Source organism: Giraffa tippelskirchi, chromosome 6 (assembly GCF_054371585.1).
Source record: "Giraffa tippelskirchi isolate mGirTip1 chromosome 6, T2T-mGirTip1v1.2.pri, whole genome shotgun sequence".
Classification (NCBI taxonomy): Eukaryota; Metazoa; Chordata; class Mammalia; order Artiodactyla; family Giraffidae; genus Giraffa; species Giraffa tippelskirchi.
The window spans coordinates 30,243,607-30,263,273 of NC_137280.1; the positions used below are offsets into that span (position 1 = coordinate 30,243,607).

The 19,667-nt window shown below is 36.9% G+C and overlaps 1 protein-coding gene across 6 annotated transcripts in view; it reads right to left on the reverse strand.

Moving 5' to 3' along the window:
- The window catches only part of TRPS1 (transcriptional repressor GATA binding 1), a 266,245-nt gene that overhangs the window by 175,747 nt on the left and 70,831 nt on the right, over nucleotides 1–19,667 (reverse strand). For all 6 annotated transcript variants that reach the window (XM_081505253.1, XM_081505250.1, XM_081505247.1 and 3 more), the window contains one exon: nucleotides 5,703–6,306. In XM_081505253.1, the coding sequence (XP_081361379.1) occupies nucleotides 5,703–6,306 (604 nt within the window). The remainder of the gene's footprint in view (nucleotides 1–5,702; nucleotides 6,307–19,667) is intronic.

Genomic DNA, 19,667 nt, shown 5'->3' on the forward strand with positions numbered 1-19,667 from the left:
TTCTGAATATTGTTCACTTCCAACATCTAAGAACATTCAACAATAGGGTCCTTTTTGGGCCCTGTTATCTTCTGACTCATGCCGTCTGTGAAAAAAAAAGGAAGCCAAGCAAAAGATAGTTATACAGGAAATAATTAACAGATAACTGTGCTGAAGGATACCATTTCACAGCGACTACAAACTTACAGCCCAATTCACTAAAAGATACATCTGCTTCCCCTGCCTTAGAAACCTGGGCCAGCAGAACTATGCCAGACTTCACAAAAAGCCTAGGTTACAAAAAAGAGAAAAAAAAAATGCAGTTTTAAAACTACTCGACCCAGGGGAGCTGACTTAAAAGAAAGAAAGTAGAATAACAGAAAATCCCTTTGGTCAAACATATACGTATCAAGTTGATTTTAGTAGTGATCTATTGTCAAATATGGTATATTAAATATAAAAGATAAATAGCCAATAAAGGGGAAAAAAAGCTACCTAGATTTTCTTTAATAAAAACAAAATGATTATGTTCACTATTAAACAAAAACTAAGTGGATGAATGATTGCTATTTTTAAAATAAACCTGTTATATTCTTGAATTTAAATCATACTGTTTCAAATCATAATCTTACAATATACAAGGATTGTTCATCTCTGGATAGAGTCAATGGTTTTTAATATTTTATTCTTAGGCAAAACAAATATCAACAGTTACCTCAAAAGAAACTTTACCAACTTGGCTTAAAAACTACTATTTCATAGCTAATGATCAGGGAAGTGCATACTCTCCGTATGTCCTGGTTTAGACCTTCTCTATGGTATTTGACATATGCAAGTAAACAATTCAAATGGAGTCAGGAAAATACTTACGTACCTAAACACTATGTTAAGACAACAGTACTTAAATGATAGCTGCTTCTATTTTCATTAAACATGAAGCAAAACAACAAACATCAGACTTCTCACTAAAGATCATCTTTAGTTTAAAAGAAGTTCCTGCGATCTTCTGTCAATGGTTGTAGAGGCATTCAACAATGTCGCTTGTTTAAACGTCTGTTTGGCTGCCAATGGACTGTCCCCAAAAGAACATTTTTGCATCTCAATGGACTGTCCGGTATCAACAATCTTTAAACTATAAATTTAACGCCACTGAAGAAAGGGGTAAATAACACCTGCTTTGTACTGTCTTGGTGTCACATTTACAAAATGAACAAATCATCATACTCCTTTGCACTTATCTAGAACCCTGCATCTGACAATCTCAAATAGCCTGACAAACATTAATTAACTAAGTTGTGCAGCACTCTTGGGAGGATGGCTGGCATCGTGATCCTCTCTGGGAGACAAATGAACGGGATCCTGGGAGGCCCTTCCTTTGAGCCAAAGGTTCAACTTCGATCTCAACACCCAGAACTTGAAACTCAACTCCACAGCCCTGGCCAGACATCTCTGTCAAAACCAAGCAGTGCAAAATGTACATGCTAAAATGGACAAACTTCCCTAAATAAATGCACGCTGCAAACTAAAATCAATCACAAGAGATTTATTTTTCGCCTAGGTGCAAGAGCAAAGTGGGCTGATAACTAGGGCGTTTGCACTGATGGAAGAATGAGAGACTATCAGTTATCTGACTGTGACATTCTATTCTGACACGACATGGGGAAGTTGACTACATAAAGTAAAGATCTGCTAACCAAATATTTATATGTCTGCATTTTATTTAAAAAAAAATTTTTTTAATGTATTTGACTTTGGCAAAATCTTTGTGAAACTTAATGACAGCTGTTTGGTTCCTTTTAACGTGGTTATCAGCTAAAAGACAAAGCTTTCTGTGTTATACAGTCCAATCTAAAATGTTAATTACAAGAATGAAACCTAGAATTTCTCAACCAGGAAATAATCAAATGAATACAGTTACATCTGCATAAGAAAGCTACCAAATAAACAACACTCTTGTGAAAATAAAATTTCTACAAGATGCTGGTCAGAAAAGAGCACCTGACTACACTGGGTTATGACTATACTAGGCTGTTTAGTTTAAAATGAGAAGGGAACATCTATTTGAATACAAAACCAATTAATTTTGCTTTCAGCAAGGCAGTATTAAATATGTTAACTTCAATATTGCATATTCAAAACATTTTCAGGAGCTTATTCACGTTTTATAAGATCTAGAAGTTTTAAAAGAGGAACAGTTAAAGTTTACCTGTAAACTTGGACTATTTCTAGCAAAGCATCTACAGGGTTTAGTATTTCTACTCATAAAAGGGAAAAAATGATTTCTAGAAATACTGTTAATCCACAAAGAAGCCCTATTTTCATAAAACAATTTACAAGATGAAGCTTATGTTAATGTGTTCCCTGTCATACACAAAGCACAATGATAAACACAGCTCACACACACCATTTAGACATTTTTATAACAAGATCAATTTCATACTAGTAACAAGGGAAATCTAAAGACATACACCAAGTGAAAATATACATATATGAGCAGCCACTGAGTATAAAATTAAAAGCCAAACACTGATCTATGAAAAAAGGAAAGAGAAAAAAGAAGTGAAGAAAACTAATGAATATTTTGAAACTTGAGCTCTTCTCTGTGATTCTTATATTTCCTTCCTCACTTGGAGTGCAGCAAAATTTCATAACTACAATCAGTTGAAAACAAGTATCAGAAAGACCAGTACTCTGCAAGCAACATTATAATTACATGCTTTGTGACATAACCCTATCTCCATTCAGCTTACTCTTAACACATTATTGCCGGGAGACGTGTTAATGCCACAGGCGTTAGTTTCTGCAAAAACCCCCCAGTTAATAATGTGTTAAAAAATGTTTCCATTATTTACCAGCATAGTGTTAAACTATTTTTAATTAATATTTTCCATACTTAATTCTCAATACCACTCTGCACAATAGTCAAAGATGATGGTCAAGTTTTTATTTTAGTATTAGAAACTACATGAATAAATGTAGTTTATATACATATAAATTTATAAATATACTTGTTCTATTAATGATATATCAGATACACTACTTAATTTAAAAAATCACTTTAAAACCTATTTTCCATGTCTTAAATCTCTTACTATTTTGAAACAAACATGCCAAACAGTAAGTTAATTTCAAGTTCCATTCTACTATTTAAATTCAAGTATGAATAACATTCTATAGATATATATTTACAAAGACCACTGTATTTTCATTTAAAACATTTAAATTGTGTTTGCATATTTCAATTGTGTATTTATAAAATTTTATGGGACTTCTAAAATTACACAATTAAAGTACTTTGTTTTGGCCTTAGTAAATATGATGGCGATATTCTTTTGGGTTTCCTCTGACTAATGGCAGAGAAAAGAACTGAGAAGTATGTATTTGTCATGGTAACTTAGTGACACTAATTTTTACCACCAAAGTAAAATTCTGGTCAAATTCACAATCAGAATGGGCTCTGCGTCTTAATTCTCACAAGCATCTTAAAAGGTTAATCAGCAATTTATGTGCACATTAAAACTTTTAAATTCAGGTAACACACTAAATATTTCACAATAAATCAAATCATCTAACACTTCCTGTCCCAAATGTCCAATAAAACGGATGACTTTCAAAAGCACAAGTCAAGTACAATGAAAATGTAAATTTTAAAGATTCAAATTTTACTGAAATTATAGAAGAATGATCCAAGACACTTTAAAATATATATATATTTTATATGTGTGTGTGTGTGTGTGTGTGTGTGTGTGTGTGTGTGTGTATTTCTGGGGGTCAGCTCTTAAAATTTAGTAGATGATGGCCTTTAAGTATCACAAACCCTACAGTGAAGAATCTGATAGTCATTATAAAACATAGTTAAGTAGCCTCTCACTGAAGATTTCCTACTTCAGCAGCTAATGCAGAGGAACTGAAAAGACAGTTGAAATGATGCAACAAAAAGTTGAAATCAGGGAATTAAGGAAGTGGAGGAATTGAGAAAAACAATTTTTTTTAGAAAAGTATTATCATCCTCTGGCTGCTTAAAGAATAGAACTATCCTGCTCAGATTTTAGGCTGCACTGCTTCATAAATTACTGCTCACTCCAAATTCTTAAGTGTATACAAACAGAGGCAGAAAAAGTAACATTCCAGGAACAGTCTAAAAGAGTCACATAATTTGATAGCAAATGAAGATGTCATGGATGAAAAAACACTGTTAAGTCGGGGGGCGGTGAGCATGGGAGCTCTAGTGATACATATGTAAGGCCCTCAATTCCACCACGCTGTCGAAATGCAACGTAAAATTTAAAACTCCTAGGGCATGTCCTTCCTGCCTTATAGACACTTGAGACCAGAAGAGTCCTAACTCCCCAAGAAAATGATGAGCATGTACAATGATAAAATGCATATTATAAGAAAGAAGCTCCCTAAATTGAGCATCCACTTGAAAAGCACAGGAACTATTTCTCTTCTTTCCAGAGTTACTTAGGATCAACTTGCTCCTTCCCGGCAGGCAGGAAGGATTCTTTGTCCCTCAGTGCACAAGGAGGCATCTCCTCGTCTGCATGCAAGCCCTTCCTTAGCTTCAGGGCATGACTGCAGACAGGAAAGGTAACAGCTTTTACAATTAATGTGCTCCTCTAAGGGGCATTTCTCAATGCTACTAGAGAAAACTTGAGAGGCACAGACAGGCTTTAGAGACTCTGTAGGAAATGAGAGCAGAGTAGTCAAGGCATCCTTGGAAAGAGTAATTTTTCACCCCAGAATACATTAAAAGAAAACTCAGTCGTCTCTAACTTCCAGGTCAAAGCACTGGGCTGGCTGAATTGTATTTCCTAACCAACTCTTTTGTAAAGGTTATCTGGTTTCTGATCCTACCTTCCACGCAGGAACAAAGCTTTGAAATCAGCCTGAAAGCTCAAAACTTTCTCAGAGTCAAGGTGAGATGCTGAAGTGGTGGTGCCTTAGGCAAAAAGCAAGCATCACTCAACTGGGAGCTCCTGAATTTTCAAAATCTAAAATATTCCTTGACAAGTCACAGTCTACACAGCATGAAGACAGTGCGCAAAGATCTTAGAGAGCTTTTGTTTTTTTTTCCAGATGGGACTATGTCTTTCTCCCTACAAGAGCCCAATAATGTATAATTCATGGTTCTCTTCTTTGGATACTCTTCACAGCATTCACATTTAGGTCTATCTCATTTTTTCCCCTCCTTTTGGCAATAACACAACAAGCACGTGTACATAACTACAGTGTGAGTTTTAAAAACACCACTTTTCTGTATTCACATCTCACCAAGGGCTTTGCATTCTTAGTGATTTACATCTCCGCTACATTCCTTATTAACCATCAACTGTGTCACACCACTTCAAAACTTCAAAGCTATTTTGTCATTTTAAGGTAACAGATGTGTATCCTTCTGGGCTTCTGGGCCTCCCTTTTCCAAAAGCAGCCTCGCCGTGTTGCATAACCACTAGGAATGATTAACAAACATTCAATCAGAGCTGAGCGCAGTGACAAACAAGTGACTTCTACCCCACGCGATTAAGTGTGTGTCGCGTACACACAAACGCCCGGCAGCTGCTTCCTCCCACTTCGGCCGGATTACCTAGAAACCCCCAGATTGACGCGCATCATTTAGTTGCATTTGGTTAAAGGCATGATACTAACTCTGGAGAATGTGGGCTCCCCCGGTTTTCCCTTTAAGATAAAAAGGATTATTTAAGAAAATGAAACCTTCCTACCCGTAACAGGGACTGGGATTCATCCTTGGACTTGCTCTCTCCAGATGCGGGATACTGCTGCGGGAGGGCGCCGGCCTTCTCTCCGCCCGCGGGCGCCCCCTGCAGGAAGCCCTTGGTGTCCACAGCCAGGCCGTAAATAGGGCGCGCCAGGTGGGCAGCCTCGACGTTGGGGCTATCCCTCAGAGTCTTCGTCTGCTCCTGGGGGCCGGACACAGGGGTCAGGAGGCCCAGGCTGGCTTGGGTATAAGAGGGACTGCCCCGTAGGATATCCGCCCCTCTCCAAGTCACGCTGCGAAGGTCATCGCTTGAACTCTCAGCCCAAGCCTTTTCTTTGAGCCCATCTTTGTCTTCGAGTTTCTCCCTCTTCACCACACTCTCAGCAACGGGCTCTCCCATTTTAGAGTCTGGACTGAGCAGACTGTAGACCTTGAGGTCAATCTTGGGCTCCTCCTTGATGGTGGAGACGGCATGGCCGTCCTCTTCGCCGTTGGCTGTAGTGCTGTCTTGTTCCTGGCAGTGAACAGTGTTGAAGTGCTCCAGTAGTGACTGAGTCTCGGCAGCTGTAAAACTGCACTGACGGCATTTGTAGCAGCTGTGTGCTCTCCTGCAGGAGAAGAAAACCGTCACTCCGAATCTAGCACACAGAGACCTTAAAAAAATCGTCTTCAAGCACCTGAATTTTATCCCCTGTAATGTAATAGGCAGAACGAAATACAGTCTTCTCAGCACCCAGAAACTGGCATATACTAAACTGGCCTCTTCGTTCGAGGTAAGGCATGCAATATTCTTGTTTGTTATATTAGCAAAAGCAGGGATATGAACACACAGACACACTTCTGTGTACACACACCAGCCAAGCCACAATTAAAACTGGTTGATGTGCTTTATTATTGAAGGACCTGCTCTGTTCATTTTACCGTGACTGCATAATCATCAGTTCTATCTTATTTAAAAGAAATTAATAAATTTTTACACCTGATTTCATCAATGGACTTTTCTGTTTCTGCTTATTTAAACTAAACTGAGATATTTTTCACTCTAAATATACATACATTTCTAGTGCTGAAGTATTCTATACAGCCTTTATATAAATTAAAATAAATTATACCAAACTGATTACAATGTTCTTTTCTATCATAAATTCAAATCCACTGAATCAACCAAATGTAGTTGACTACCCTATGTAAGCTAGGGCTTCCGAGGAGGCTCAGTGATAAAGAATCCAACTGCCAATACAGGAGATGCAGGTTCGACCTCTCGGTCAGGAAAATCCTCTGGAGGAGAAAATGGCAACCCACCCCAGTATTCTTGCCTGGAAAATCCCATGGACAGAGGAGCCTGGTGGGCTACTGTCCAGGATACAAAAAGCCAGACACAACTGAGCCACTGAACATGCACCCTATATAATCTAGTAAGTAAGATATATCAGAAGCTCTAAAAACTTTTAACACAAAGTTTTTTTTAACTGTAAGGACTTATGAACATTTGACCAAGTGAGTATCTCTTGGGTGCCAAGCAGCATGATAGGTGCTGTACAGATATATTCATTTAAGGAGAGTGTGTGAATGTGGGTTTATGTATGTGTTTTCTTTTTATAAGGCATAAAACAAGGAGACCTTATTGTTGGCTTTTGTAGCATCTACTGCTGCTAAAGATAGAACAGTAACTGTTAAATGAAGACAAATGTTTGCTTAATAAAGAAGAACAGAGGCAGTGTATCCTAAAAGGCATACTGGAAAGGTGCACAAATAACTCAGAATAGAATGAGGCACACATTCTTTAACTGTAAAAACCCTGTATGGCTCTCTAATTAAACAACCATGTGAAACACTTGCTACTCCACTGATATAATATGTTAGGAGTTACAACTTGAAATAAAGTAACAAAATAAGTTTTGAGAGCTATTGCTCACCGCTAAGGCAAAATAGGTACTCCTCTATGTATTCTGTAGATAATCATCACAGTATTACTCTGCTAGGCTCTGGGTACACACTGGGGAATACAAGGCACGTAGTCCTTGTCCACCTGGTGTTTAGAGTCTAGTCAGGAATGACAAGCTTCACATTAGACTATAAATAAATATGTGAGGACAAAGAGTGATAAATGCTAAGAATGAAATGGATGGGGTGATAGTGGAGTGGAAGGGCTCCTTAAGGATGCCAGGAAGGCCTTTCTGACGAAGCATATCAAAGAAATGATAGAAAAGAGCTATCCTTGGAGGAGAAGGAGGGAGGAGAAAGGGAAGTACATTCTAGCAAGTCTGAGATACTAAAAGAGGACACTGATGTTTGAGAGGAATAATTAAGAGAAAGCTAATAATCAACAAGCTTGAGGATCATCTAGAGTTTTGTGGACCATGGCAAGGAGGTAGGTGTCTTCAGAGAGAAAGGGAAGCAAACGTAAGGCTAAAAGCAGAGGGGTAGCTTAGTTAAATGTGTGCTCTAATAGCTTTGGGACTTTAATAGTTTCCGTATTGGATGACTTCATTCCGAGACCAGTCTGATGGCTGAGAACCCAAAACAACATTCTCACTTTAAGGAAGCAAAACTCAAAGGTATTAAGACATGTAACAAAACCTCAGCCAATATTTGTTGAGAGCACTTAACTCAATACATGATTGTCTTCTTATCATTAAGAGTTTACATTTGGTTGAATAAATAAGGATAAAGTTTTACTTTCTAAGGAGGCTGTTTTCAATCTTTTTTTCTCTTATTTTTCTTCATTAAGTAGCAAAAGTAAAACAAGAAGATATACAATAAATGATAAATAATTTGATCATGAATTGACCATAAAAATATAATATTAAGATAAATTATTCTCAAGCGAAAAAAGCCAGCTCTTAAGGAGAAAATATACAGATGAATCTTGCCACCAAAATCAAAGCCAGAAAACCTGAAACAGAATTAAGATCACAAAGGACAATAGGCAAGACTCAAAATCTAGGACTTAGAACACCTGGGAACCTCATTCAGAGAACCTTCCTACCACTAACTACATCTGATTATCATCCAATGGAATATAAACTGCTAAACTCAAATTGTATCCCCAAATTATTAGCTTAGCTTTACAAAGCTTGATCAGACAGATAAAAATGAATTATCAGAATGGTTAAGGGTCAAAATATACCCAGGAAATACCCTACTGAAGATATACCACATGATCTATTCAATCCAGAAAATTAAACATAAACAAAACCCACCATCAGGAAGCACATTGCCAAGCTCTGATTGACCTACATCCCAAGACAATTCTAATGAGCTCACTACCCACTCTGACAAGCATGCTGATGGTTTCCCTGACATGGTGGAGTCTCTGCTTAAAGTCTGTGATGAAATCCATCCATGATAGACATCACTCGTAAACCTATGTTTATTTTCCTAGAAGATTCTTTGTTTTAAGACATTACCAGGTTGAATGTATTTTATGCCTTTTCAGCTTCACCTACTGGTATTCAATGCCTCAAAGATGAGGCAGTTTAGCATTTTACTTATTTGTCAAGTCTTACTCATTTTTCAATAATAGTATGAGTACTATTACCCGTAACCTTAAAATTCTGAATAACAAAGATAGAAAGGGCATTACCTGTGCTTTATTACAATCTTCAGAGGTGGGGATGCATTGTGAGTGTATTCAGTAAGGTGGTTTAAAACCACACTATATCTAGTAATATATCTCAGTAACTAAGATTATGTGCCATCAATATCTACACTGCAATCTAGAAACGTCCTTGAACCAACCTATTCCTTCACCAAATAAAGATGAATGCACCTAACCTTTATCCAGTATTTGACTGACATGTCCTCCTAAATATACAAGGAGTTCTGGGTGTGTCTCATCTAGGCAATGAATTCATCACAAAGTATCACACTGATACAAATGTCTGGGACTTCTAGGCTTCCTAGTTCCAAGTTCCTGCCCCAACAGACAACGCTCTGATTTCTTACAGGTCTCAGCAAGAGCTGTTCTGATATGCCCACAGAGGAGTTCCTATTCTGAATGATCAAGGTAAAACCAAGTCAGGGACTGGAGGACTGTCCGAATGCAACTGTATAATAAAGCAGGAAGAAGACAGAAACTGCAGAGATAAGTGCTCAGTGAGAACTGGGTTTTACGTTGAAAAGAAAAACATATTAACAGGAAGGATATTAAAGCAAGGTGGCAATAACAAGCTTAACGCACACACCTTTCTTTTGAAGACTTCAAAGCACTCACCCATATGTGATCTCACATTCCACTGATGTATAAAGCCTATTTTACAGATAAGCAAAATGGAGAAACAGTGTCTTGTCCATTTCATCTACATCAACTCAAGAATGCAGGGCTACTACCTTCTAGTACTCCTGCCTGGAAAATCCCATGGATGGAGGTGCCTGGTAGGCTACAGTTTATGGGGTGGCAAAGAGTTGGACAATACTGAGCGACTTCACTGCCACCTCCCAGACAGATGTTCTATTTTTCTATCCTCAGTTGCCTCAATTTTTAACTTTATATAAAAACTAATGAAATCACTGGCAATATTGACAATGAAAACACGGGGGATAAAAAATGAAAACATGAGGGGAAGGAAAGTTCTTCTAATGGACAGAAGTGAGACCAACTACAGCAATGTTTTGCAAAATGGCATGCATGCAGTGCTTCAACTGAAGAAGTTTCTTAGCTATACAGATTCCAGAGCCTCTGTGCTCTATGCTCAGTTATATCTGACTCTTTGCAACCCCATTGACTACAGCCCACCAGGATTTTCTCTCCATGGCAGTTTCCAGGCAAGAATACTGGAGTGGGTTGCTGTTTCCTCCTCCAGGGGATCATACCCACCCAGGGATTGAATCCACATCTCCAGCATCTCACAGATGCCTAACTGAAGATTTCTGGGCATAACCTGTGAATCTGTATTTTTAGCAGTCTTCAGGGGACACACATGCAGAGCTAGTCACAAGCTACATTAGTAGATACACTCTGGTTCTAAACTGAATGAACAGACTCAAGCCATCCTCCGACTCTAATAAAGCACAGGTAATGCCTTTACTCTCCATGTTATTTAGAATCATAAGATATTGAATGTGACTACTATTAATGAAAAGAGAGCAAAGCTTGACAATTAAGCAGTAACTGCTAAAGCACTCCATCTTTCAGGCCATTGGAAACCACTAGGTGAAGCAGAAAAGGCATTTGCTGCATAATACTCTAGAGAACTGAAGGACTGCTTTCTCTGTATGATATTCATCAAATAAATGATAGGAAATAAAGTAAAAAAACAACATTATTTTCAAAAGTTGCTACATGAACTTTTCAATCACCTATGCTAACATCTGAGCAGTTATTCTTAGGCCCAGTATTCTTTAGTGCTTAAACATTCAGAAAAATCACCTGGGAATCTCATTATAATTCAGGTTTTGATTTCGGGAGCCTGGGGTGGAACCCAATAGTCTCTGTTTCTTACAAAATCCCAGATGATGCTGACGCTGTTGGTTCCCGCCATGCCTTACATAGCAGAAGTCATGAAACTGTGGTCAGAAATAAGTCAAGATGAGTCTTAGACTGGAATGAGCTCGCAGTATACATACTCAGTATTTGATAGAAGAACATTCCCAAATGAATTCTTTATGATGAGCAGCATCATTTTCCCTCTTAAAGCACATACTCCCACCTCTGAGAGTCAACCCTAACAGCTTTATAAGCTCAAACTATAAACATGACATTGTCAAGCATAATCCCCAAACAGTAATTCATCTTCTTTATTTCACTGTTTGGGGCTCATCTTTCAGTGTTCTTTAGTGCTAGGCCATTTATATACATTACCCAACAACAATCACACAAAGTATCTATTTCCATCCCTACTTCATAAAATAAGAATGTGAAGTACAGACAAGCCAATTCATAAAAGAATATGGAGGGCATAATACAGCGCTTTAGCTCATGTCCACAGTTACTCTTGTATGTACGTGGTAGATGGTAGAAGCAATGTTACTAGCTTATTCAGGAACTAGTTCCTGAAAGATTTGGGCATATTCTCTGACTTGTGTCACTCTCTCAACAATAACTGAAAAGACCTTCAACATACTGCTGTGTCCCCCGCAAAATAAAAAGATTTTTTTAATCCCTAGTATAAAAAACAATACTAAAGAGTAAGTTTAGTCATTGACAAACTACATTAGTTTGGACTCCGCTCTAACCTCCTACATGCATTTCATTTTATCAGCGTTAATATAAAAACCTCTAAAAGGTTCAGAGAATTTTCCCTTCATTTCTCAAGATACAACTTAACTACCTTCTCATCCATAAAAACTTCCCAAATGACTCAACCCAAGAGTAAACCTACCATCTTCTGAGCTACAATGAAACTTTGTCGTCCTCTGAAGATTTTTTTTCACATTGCTTTTTATTAAAATGGCCTTTGACTTAAGTGATGGCATACAAAGATTTATTTCATCACTTAAAAAGCTCCCATTTAAAAAATAACCATGTGGGTCTTACTTTACAGATATATCGTAATTGCCTGAAAATCAAGATCAAAGCCCACGCATCCTTCCACCCCACCCAGAACATCCAGAGCATCAATAAATATCTTATTTAATAAACAAAGGAATGAACCACCACAGTCCAGGGAACCCTAGACTTCATATATAGAGTCATAACACAGCAGAGAAATATTAAGAAGTACATAGACATTTTGCAGATGGCATATTTTGAGTGGCCCATTGAATAAAGTATTATTTTAAAACTTCTAGAACTTCTATCAATCGCTACATTAAGCAAAACTAATTTAAAGGACACTGCAAATATATTTGCATTCATTTAAATTCTATACTCTGCTGCCATCTGGATAGCAAACATTCTCTTCATGCTACCTGAAGAAAAAAGATGTCATTCTGTAGATTACCCTGCCATGGCTGTCAGGTAAAACACAGAATGCCCAGTTAAATGTGAATTTCAGAAAATATGCAAATATTTTAGTGTAAATATGTCCCATGCAATTTTTCCGATATACTTTCATTAAATCTCAATTTGTCCAATGCAAAGACAATGAAGACAATCAACTTTGAGAAAAGAGATAATCATCTTTTGCCTCCAGAGAAAACTGGATCAAGCTGCATTAAAAAATCAAATCGTACTTGATTCAAGTGACTTAAATTTCTTTGAGAAAAAAATGACTTTTCCTTATCCGACTTGACAGAGTTTTCATGTGTTGTAAAAAGCATTTATTTCAGATCCATTCATATTTCAGTGCCTTTTATTCTAGCAGAATTGCTTCATTCATTAGTGAGATTAAAAATTATTTTCATAATTCATAAAGAACTGAGGTTTTCGAAATTCTAGAAAAATCAGCTAAGAGGCTACTCTTTTGCTCTACTCTGATAATATCTGTATATTTCAATTTTCATAATGAACAGCTCACAGTATTTGTGGAGTCAGCTCTAAGCAGTACTTTGTTTTTCTCCTTTCTCCTTTATTTTTGCCATCACTTAAAAAGTTCTCCTTTATCCAGTAACCTGTCTTTCACTTTCAGTAGTTTTAAGCACAGTTTTTCTGCCTCAATGACTAAATGAACATCAAAGTAAATGAATAAAGTATAAATACTAATCCATTAAGACTTCAAGGTATTTTTTGGTAATTAGGTAAATACCGACAAATAAGTTGTCACAAAAGAGGAGTAAATGAAGTGATTTACTGATCTACAGTTCAGTAGATGTGACAACTAATAAAATTAGTCATATTTTGTGGCTTAAGTCCACAGGTGTGGCACTTGAGGTAACCAGCACTGCTGAACATTGGAATGAAAAGCATGTGCAGAGAGTATTTGAGGGACAAAAAGAAAAGGAATTACAGATGTGTAGGTGGATAACCAGTTCAATCAACTTTTAAATGTTGAAAATTGACTATTCAGCCTTAGTCAAGTGCAAAGGGCAGTACACAATATATAATCTAATGAAAACTGAAATTCTGAATGAGTAAGATTCCATTCAACCTGCTCATCCTATATTTCTTAATTGAAATGATCTGATGAGTATTTACTCATTTGGAGTAATTGGACCTTTTTTTAGAAGAGTGTCGGGTGATTTTACCTTCACGTGGTAGGAGAAAACACAACTAATGTCATATCTGAAAAAAAATCTCAATTTATGATTCATTTTCAAAAATAAGATGTCCCTATCAAATGTTTGAAATAGAAAGATAAATCTTTCCATGAAATAGACAGTAAACAAGATGTGGGAAATAAATTATATAATATATATAATTTACATAATATGAAATGAAAATCATGATTAACACTTATCTTATTCCAAGACTCAATAATTGTTCTTGTATAAAGTCTTCAGGACTATCAAATTTGAAATTTCTAATAAGTTATGTGTCCAAATAAAGGTAATACAATTGTGGGTTATTTTCTTAATGAACTATATCATCCTGGGTAACTTTTTCTGCCACAATGGGAATTTTCAACTTGAATTATATTTTAAAGTTTTACAGGCAACTGATTTATTATGTACTGTTCAAAAGAACATGACACATAAAAGACACAAATGTAGATGTTACTATCATGGTACTCACCCTTTTGGAAACTGTACTAATGCACTGTGTACTTAGCTTTTTCAGATGTGTTGATAATTATGTGCTTATCATAAAATCTATTCTTCAGAACTAGCAGGGCACACAGTTCATGCTCCTTCTCAGAGCTCTTTTAAGATAGAAACTGTACAGTAGCTACATTAATTTAATCAGCTACTGCATCTAATGCTATTTCCTTCAGCCTGAGATATATAGGCGTAAAATATTCACTGCTTAAAAAACTTTAACTCTGAACACATAGATGCTCGTCATCACATACACTATCAAAAAATATGTACATTCTTCCACATTCTAGTGAGGTAGATAGATAATGACAATATCATTGATTTTCAAGTAGTTCCTTAGTGATAAGCGAAGTTAAATGTATATTCAACTGTTTTGTTGTATATGTGTATGATGAGAATTGATGCCTCATTTTTATTTTAAAATGTTATTGTGTAAAGTTAGTCACACATGTGTACACACACATCATATACACATTTATAAACAGGTTTGGCAAAAACTGAAAACTGGAACATAATCGTAGATTGATATATATATATATATTCTTCACATATAGAAAGATTCAGAGTGACACAGAGTCTATGTACACATATATATACAAAAAGAGGAAAAATAATATTTATGGAGGAAAAATAATATTTATGGTGCAATTCAATGTATGTATATAAATGTAATGAACATATACAGTGTAAACATAAGTAAATATATATATATAGTTTTGTTTTACTGTTTTTTGAACTCTGTAATGGTGTGAAGCTACAAATAGTTGCCTTTGATTTGTTTTTAGTCAGTCAAAGTTATAAAGACATACACGTTGTACTCAGCCGTCATTTATTCAAATTCCCTGTTGCATAATATTCCATGTATGAAAAATCTACAAGTCATGTAACTAATCTCTTATGAATTATGAGGTCTTTTCTTGTTTGTTTCGGTTTATTATTTTTGTTTTGGTTGTTCTGCTCTTTGAAAAAATACTACTTTGAACATTTTTTTCACTTGTTTACTAGTGGTCCCAAACAAGAAGTTTCCTTCTGAGGGTTGAAATGATGTGATCTTTGGGAATATGAGCATCTGATATTGCCAGAATTTGATAAATTCACTTTATAAAGTCGTCAGTTCAGTTCAGTCGCTCAGTCGTGTCTGACTCGTTGTGAACCCATGGACTGCAGCACGCCAGGCTTCCCTGTCCATCACCAACTCCTGGAGCTTGCTCAAACTCATGTCCATTGAGTCAGTGATGCCATCCAATCACCTCATTGTCTATCATCCTCTTCTCCTCCTGCCTTCAATCTTTCCCAGCATCAGGGTCTTTTCCAGTGAGTCAGTTCTTCACATCAGGTGGCCAAAGTATTGGAGTTTCAGCTTCAACACCAGTCCTTCCAATGAACACCCAGGACTGATCTCCTTTAGGGTGGATTGATTGGATCTCCTTGCAGTCCAAGGGACTCTCGAGAGTCTTCTCCAACACCACAGTTCAAAAGCATCAATTCTTTGGCGCTCAGCTTTCTTTATGGTACAACTCTCACATCCATACGTGACTAATGGAAAAATCATAGCTTTGACTAGACGGACCTTTGTTGGCAAAGTAATGTCTCTGCTTTTTAATATGCTGTCTATGTTGGTCACAGCTTTTCTTCCGAGGAGCAAGCATCTTTTAATTTCATGGCTGCAGTCATCATCCACGGTGATTTTGAGCCTAAGAAAATTAAGTTTCTCACTGTTTCCATTGTTTCCCCATCTTTATTCTTCCCCATCTTCCCCACTGTTTCCCCACTTCATTGCCTTGAAGTGATGGGACCAGATGCCATGATCTTAGTTTTACGAGTGTTGAGTTTCAAGTCAGCTTTTTCAGTCTCCTCTTTCACTTTCATCAAGACGCTCTTCAGTTCCTCTTCGCTTTCTGTCATAAGGGTGGTATCCCATGCATATCTGAAGTTATTGATATTTCTCCCAGCAATCTTGATTCCAGCCTGTGCTTCGTAAGTACTGGCAAATTTTATCCACTTTATCCATTTTTTTACCTGTTATATATTCTTCGTCTTAACATCTATGTTTTCTGAAATAAATAAAATGACCTCATTTTTTACTTCGGTTAATACTTGCCTTGTGTGATGTCATCTATCCTTATCTTCCTGCTATGAAGGTCTAATTTAATTACACTGAATAGAAGGGTATGTTTGTTATATTAGTTTTCTGAAATCTGATTTCTTTTTGGCTTAGTATGTGACAAGTTTTATAAGTATTTTATATCTTCTTGAAAAGCACAGGCATTCTCTAATTGCTGGGTATAGAAATTACATATTTTAAGTAAATCAAGTTTAAGAAAAAAAAAATAGGGAGTTCCCTGGTAGCCTAGTGGTTAGGATTCTGGCCTTTCACTACCATGGCCTGGGTTCAACCCTGTTCAGGGAACTGAGATCCTAGAAGCCTCAGAGTGTGGCCAAAATAAGTAAATACATAAATAAAGTTTCTTAATTTGTTGCTCAAATATTTTACATTTTGAAATTTTCTTTTTATGTTCACCTTTAATAAGAGATGTTTCCTAAAATGTGCTACTGTGATTGTGGCTTGTCATATTTTCTCTGTAGTTCTTGATTAATTTTTGCTTTACATATACATTTTTATATTCATGTTTTACATATCAGTAATTAATATATCTTGCTGATGAACTGAACCTCTTCTCATTGGTAATGACTTGTCCCACATACGGTTTTTAAGAGTCTAAACTGTATGAGATTAATAAAGCTACCTCAAGTTTTATTTGGTTGTATTTGCTCTTATAACTTAGTATATTTTGTTCTTTCAAACTCTCAGCCTTATGCTTTGAGTGTGTAACCTATACAGAGCTTTAGCTTCTCCTTTTTTAATATGTCTGATAATATTTTTAAGTGGAAAGTTTAATCCCCTAGGTTCAAGATTTTTGATATATGGACTTTTATTTTTACCATCTTTTAAAAAAAATTCTATTTGTCCACTTTTCCCCATGTATCCTCTTTTGCCATTAAAACAAGATTGAATTTGATGGGTGTTCTTTATTTTGTTGTCCATTTTCCTCCTCTAGAGCTTTGGAAGTCATGTACTCATCTCCTACTCTTTCCTTTGTTGCTGTTATTTAGTTGTTAAGTCCTGTCCAACTATTATATGACACCATGAACTGTAGCCCACCAGGCTCCTCTGTCCATGGAATTCTCCAGGCAAGAATACTTGAGCAGGTTGCCATTTTCTTCTCCAAAGGATCTTCCCCACGCAGGGATCAAACCCACATAGCCTGCATTGGGAGGCAGATTCTTTACCTCTGAGCCACCAGGAAAGCCCACTCTTTCACTAGTTATCCCTAAAACTATTAAAATATGCATAACAAAATTCTGACTAACTCCAGAAAATTCAAGCACCTTAGAACACCCTACTTCTGATCAATCTCCCTGCAAATTAACATAATAGTGTTGCCCAATATCTCAGTCCATCCCTTTATGACTGCCTAAATTAGGCATGCTATGGTTGTTAAATATAATTATTCATAGTTCCCTGGTCTTTGTTTATGTGAAAATGTCTTTTCTCTTAGTTTTGGAAGATAGTTTTGACAAGTAAACAACACTAGGTAGACCTTTTTTTTCCCCCTTCAAAACTGTGAAGAGTATTCTCTCTTCTGGTTTCCACTATTGCTGATAAAAATCTGCTATTAACCAAAAACTGTTTTCTGAATAGTTGAGCTGTTGTTTCTCTTTAACTGCTCTAAGGAATCTCTCTGCCTTGGCGTTATAATTTTTACTACAACAGTCTATGACTGAACTTATTTGTATACAGATTGTCCTCCACTTCGGAGAAGGCGATGGCACCCCACTCCAGTACTCTTGCCTGGAAAATCCCACGGACAGAGGAGCCTGGCGGGCTGCAGTCCATGGGGCCGCGAAGAGTCGGACACGACTGAGTGACTTCACTTTCCCTTTTCACTTTCATGCATTGGAGAAGGAAATGGCAACCCACTCCAGTGTTCTTGCCTGGAGAACCCCAGGGACGGGGGAGCCTGGTGGGCTGCCGTCTATGGAGTCGCACAGGGTCAGACATGACTAAAGCGACTTAGTAGCAGCAGCAGCAGCAGTCCTCCACTTACGATGACTTGACTTACAATCTTTCAACCTTTTAGGATGCTGCAAAAGCCATATGCATTCAGTATAAACTGTACTTTGCATTTTTAATTGGGATCTTTTCCTGGGGTGATGATGCACAGGATATGTGATACAATACTCTCTCATGGTGCTGGACTCAGCAGGGTGCCCCAGCTCCCAGTCATCCATGTGACCATGAGAAGAAATAACCAATAAAGTTACAACCATTCTGTACCCAACCATTCTGTTTTTCACTTTCAATACAACAGTCAATGAATTACATAAAGTATTCATCATTTCATTATAAAACAGGCTTTGTACTGGGCTTCCCAGGTGGTTCAGTGGTAAAGAATCCACCTGCCAATGTAGGAGACGCAGGTTCAAACCCTGGGTTAGGAAGATCCCCAGGAGAAGGAAATGGCAACCCACTCTAGTATTCTTGCATGGGAAATCCCATGTGCAGAGGAGCCTGGTGGGCTAGAGTCGGTGAGGTTGCAAAGTGTCAGACACAATTTAGCGACTGAACAACAACAAAACCCATCAAAAGTCAAGAAAGATCTACATATCTACTTAGTATAAGGTATCCTTCTTTGTACCTGTATTTATGAGTTTCATCAGTGTTAAAAACTCTTCTGCCATTATCTCCACAAATATTGATTGCCTATCTTCTATTCAATGTTATTTTCTTCTGGGACTCTAATTAAGATTCATGTTAGAACATCCTGTATTTTCATATCTGAATAACCACCATTGATATTTTCCATCCCTTTCCCCTCCCTTAAAGTATTCTGGCTAATACCTCCAGAGTTAACTTTTGATTAACTCATTTGCTTTCATTCATTTGCCGATCTGTTACTTCTATCCATCTGATTTAAACTTCAGTAATTATATTGTTCATTCAAAAATGCTTTTGTTTCTTTTTTTTAATATTCCTGGCTATTTATAGTTTCTTGTAGCTTGATCAACTTATAAGTGTAATTTTCATTTATTTAAACATTCATTAATTATCATTTTCTCAATGAAAACTGTTGATTGGAAGTTTCTGGGTATCTAAAGCTATTATTTGCATTTTCTACAGATTTCACATGTAGCGATTTATAGCCTTGCCCATATAGTGAACTGTTGTAATGGGGAGATCATATGAGGTTTATCTTAGGCCATCCAAAACGTGGAGGTGAAAACTGGAGTATCTTGCTAGAGACAAATCTGTGTTTACCTCTGACAAAACTCAAGAAAAAGGTAGTAATATGGAATCACGTTAGTCACTTTCATGATACCAGCTTACAGT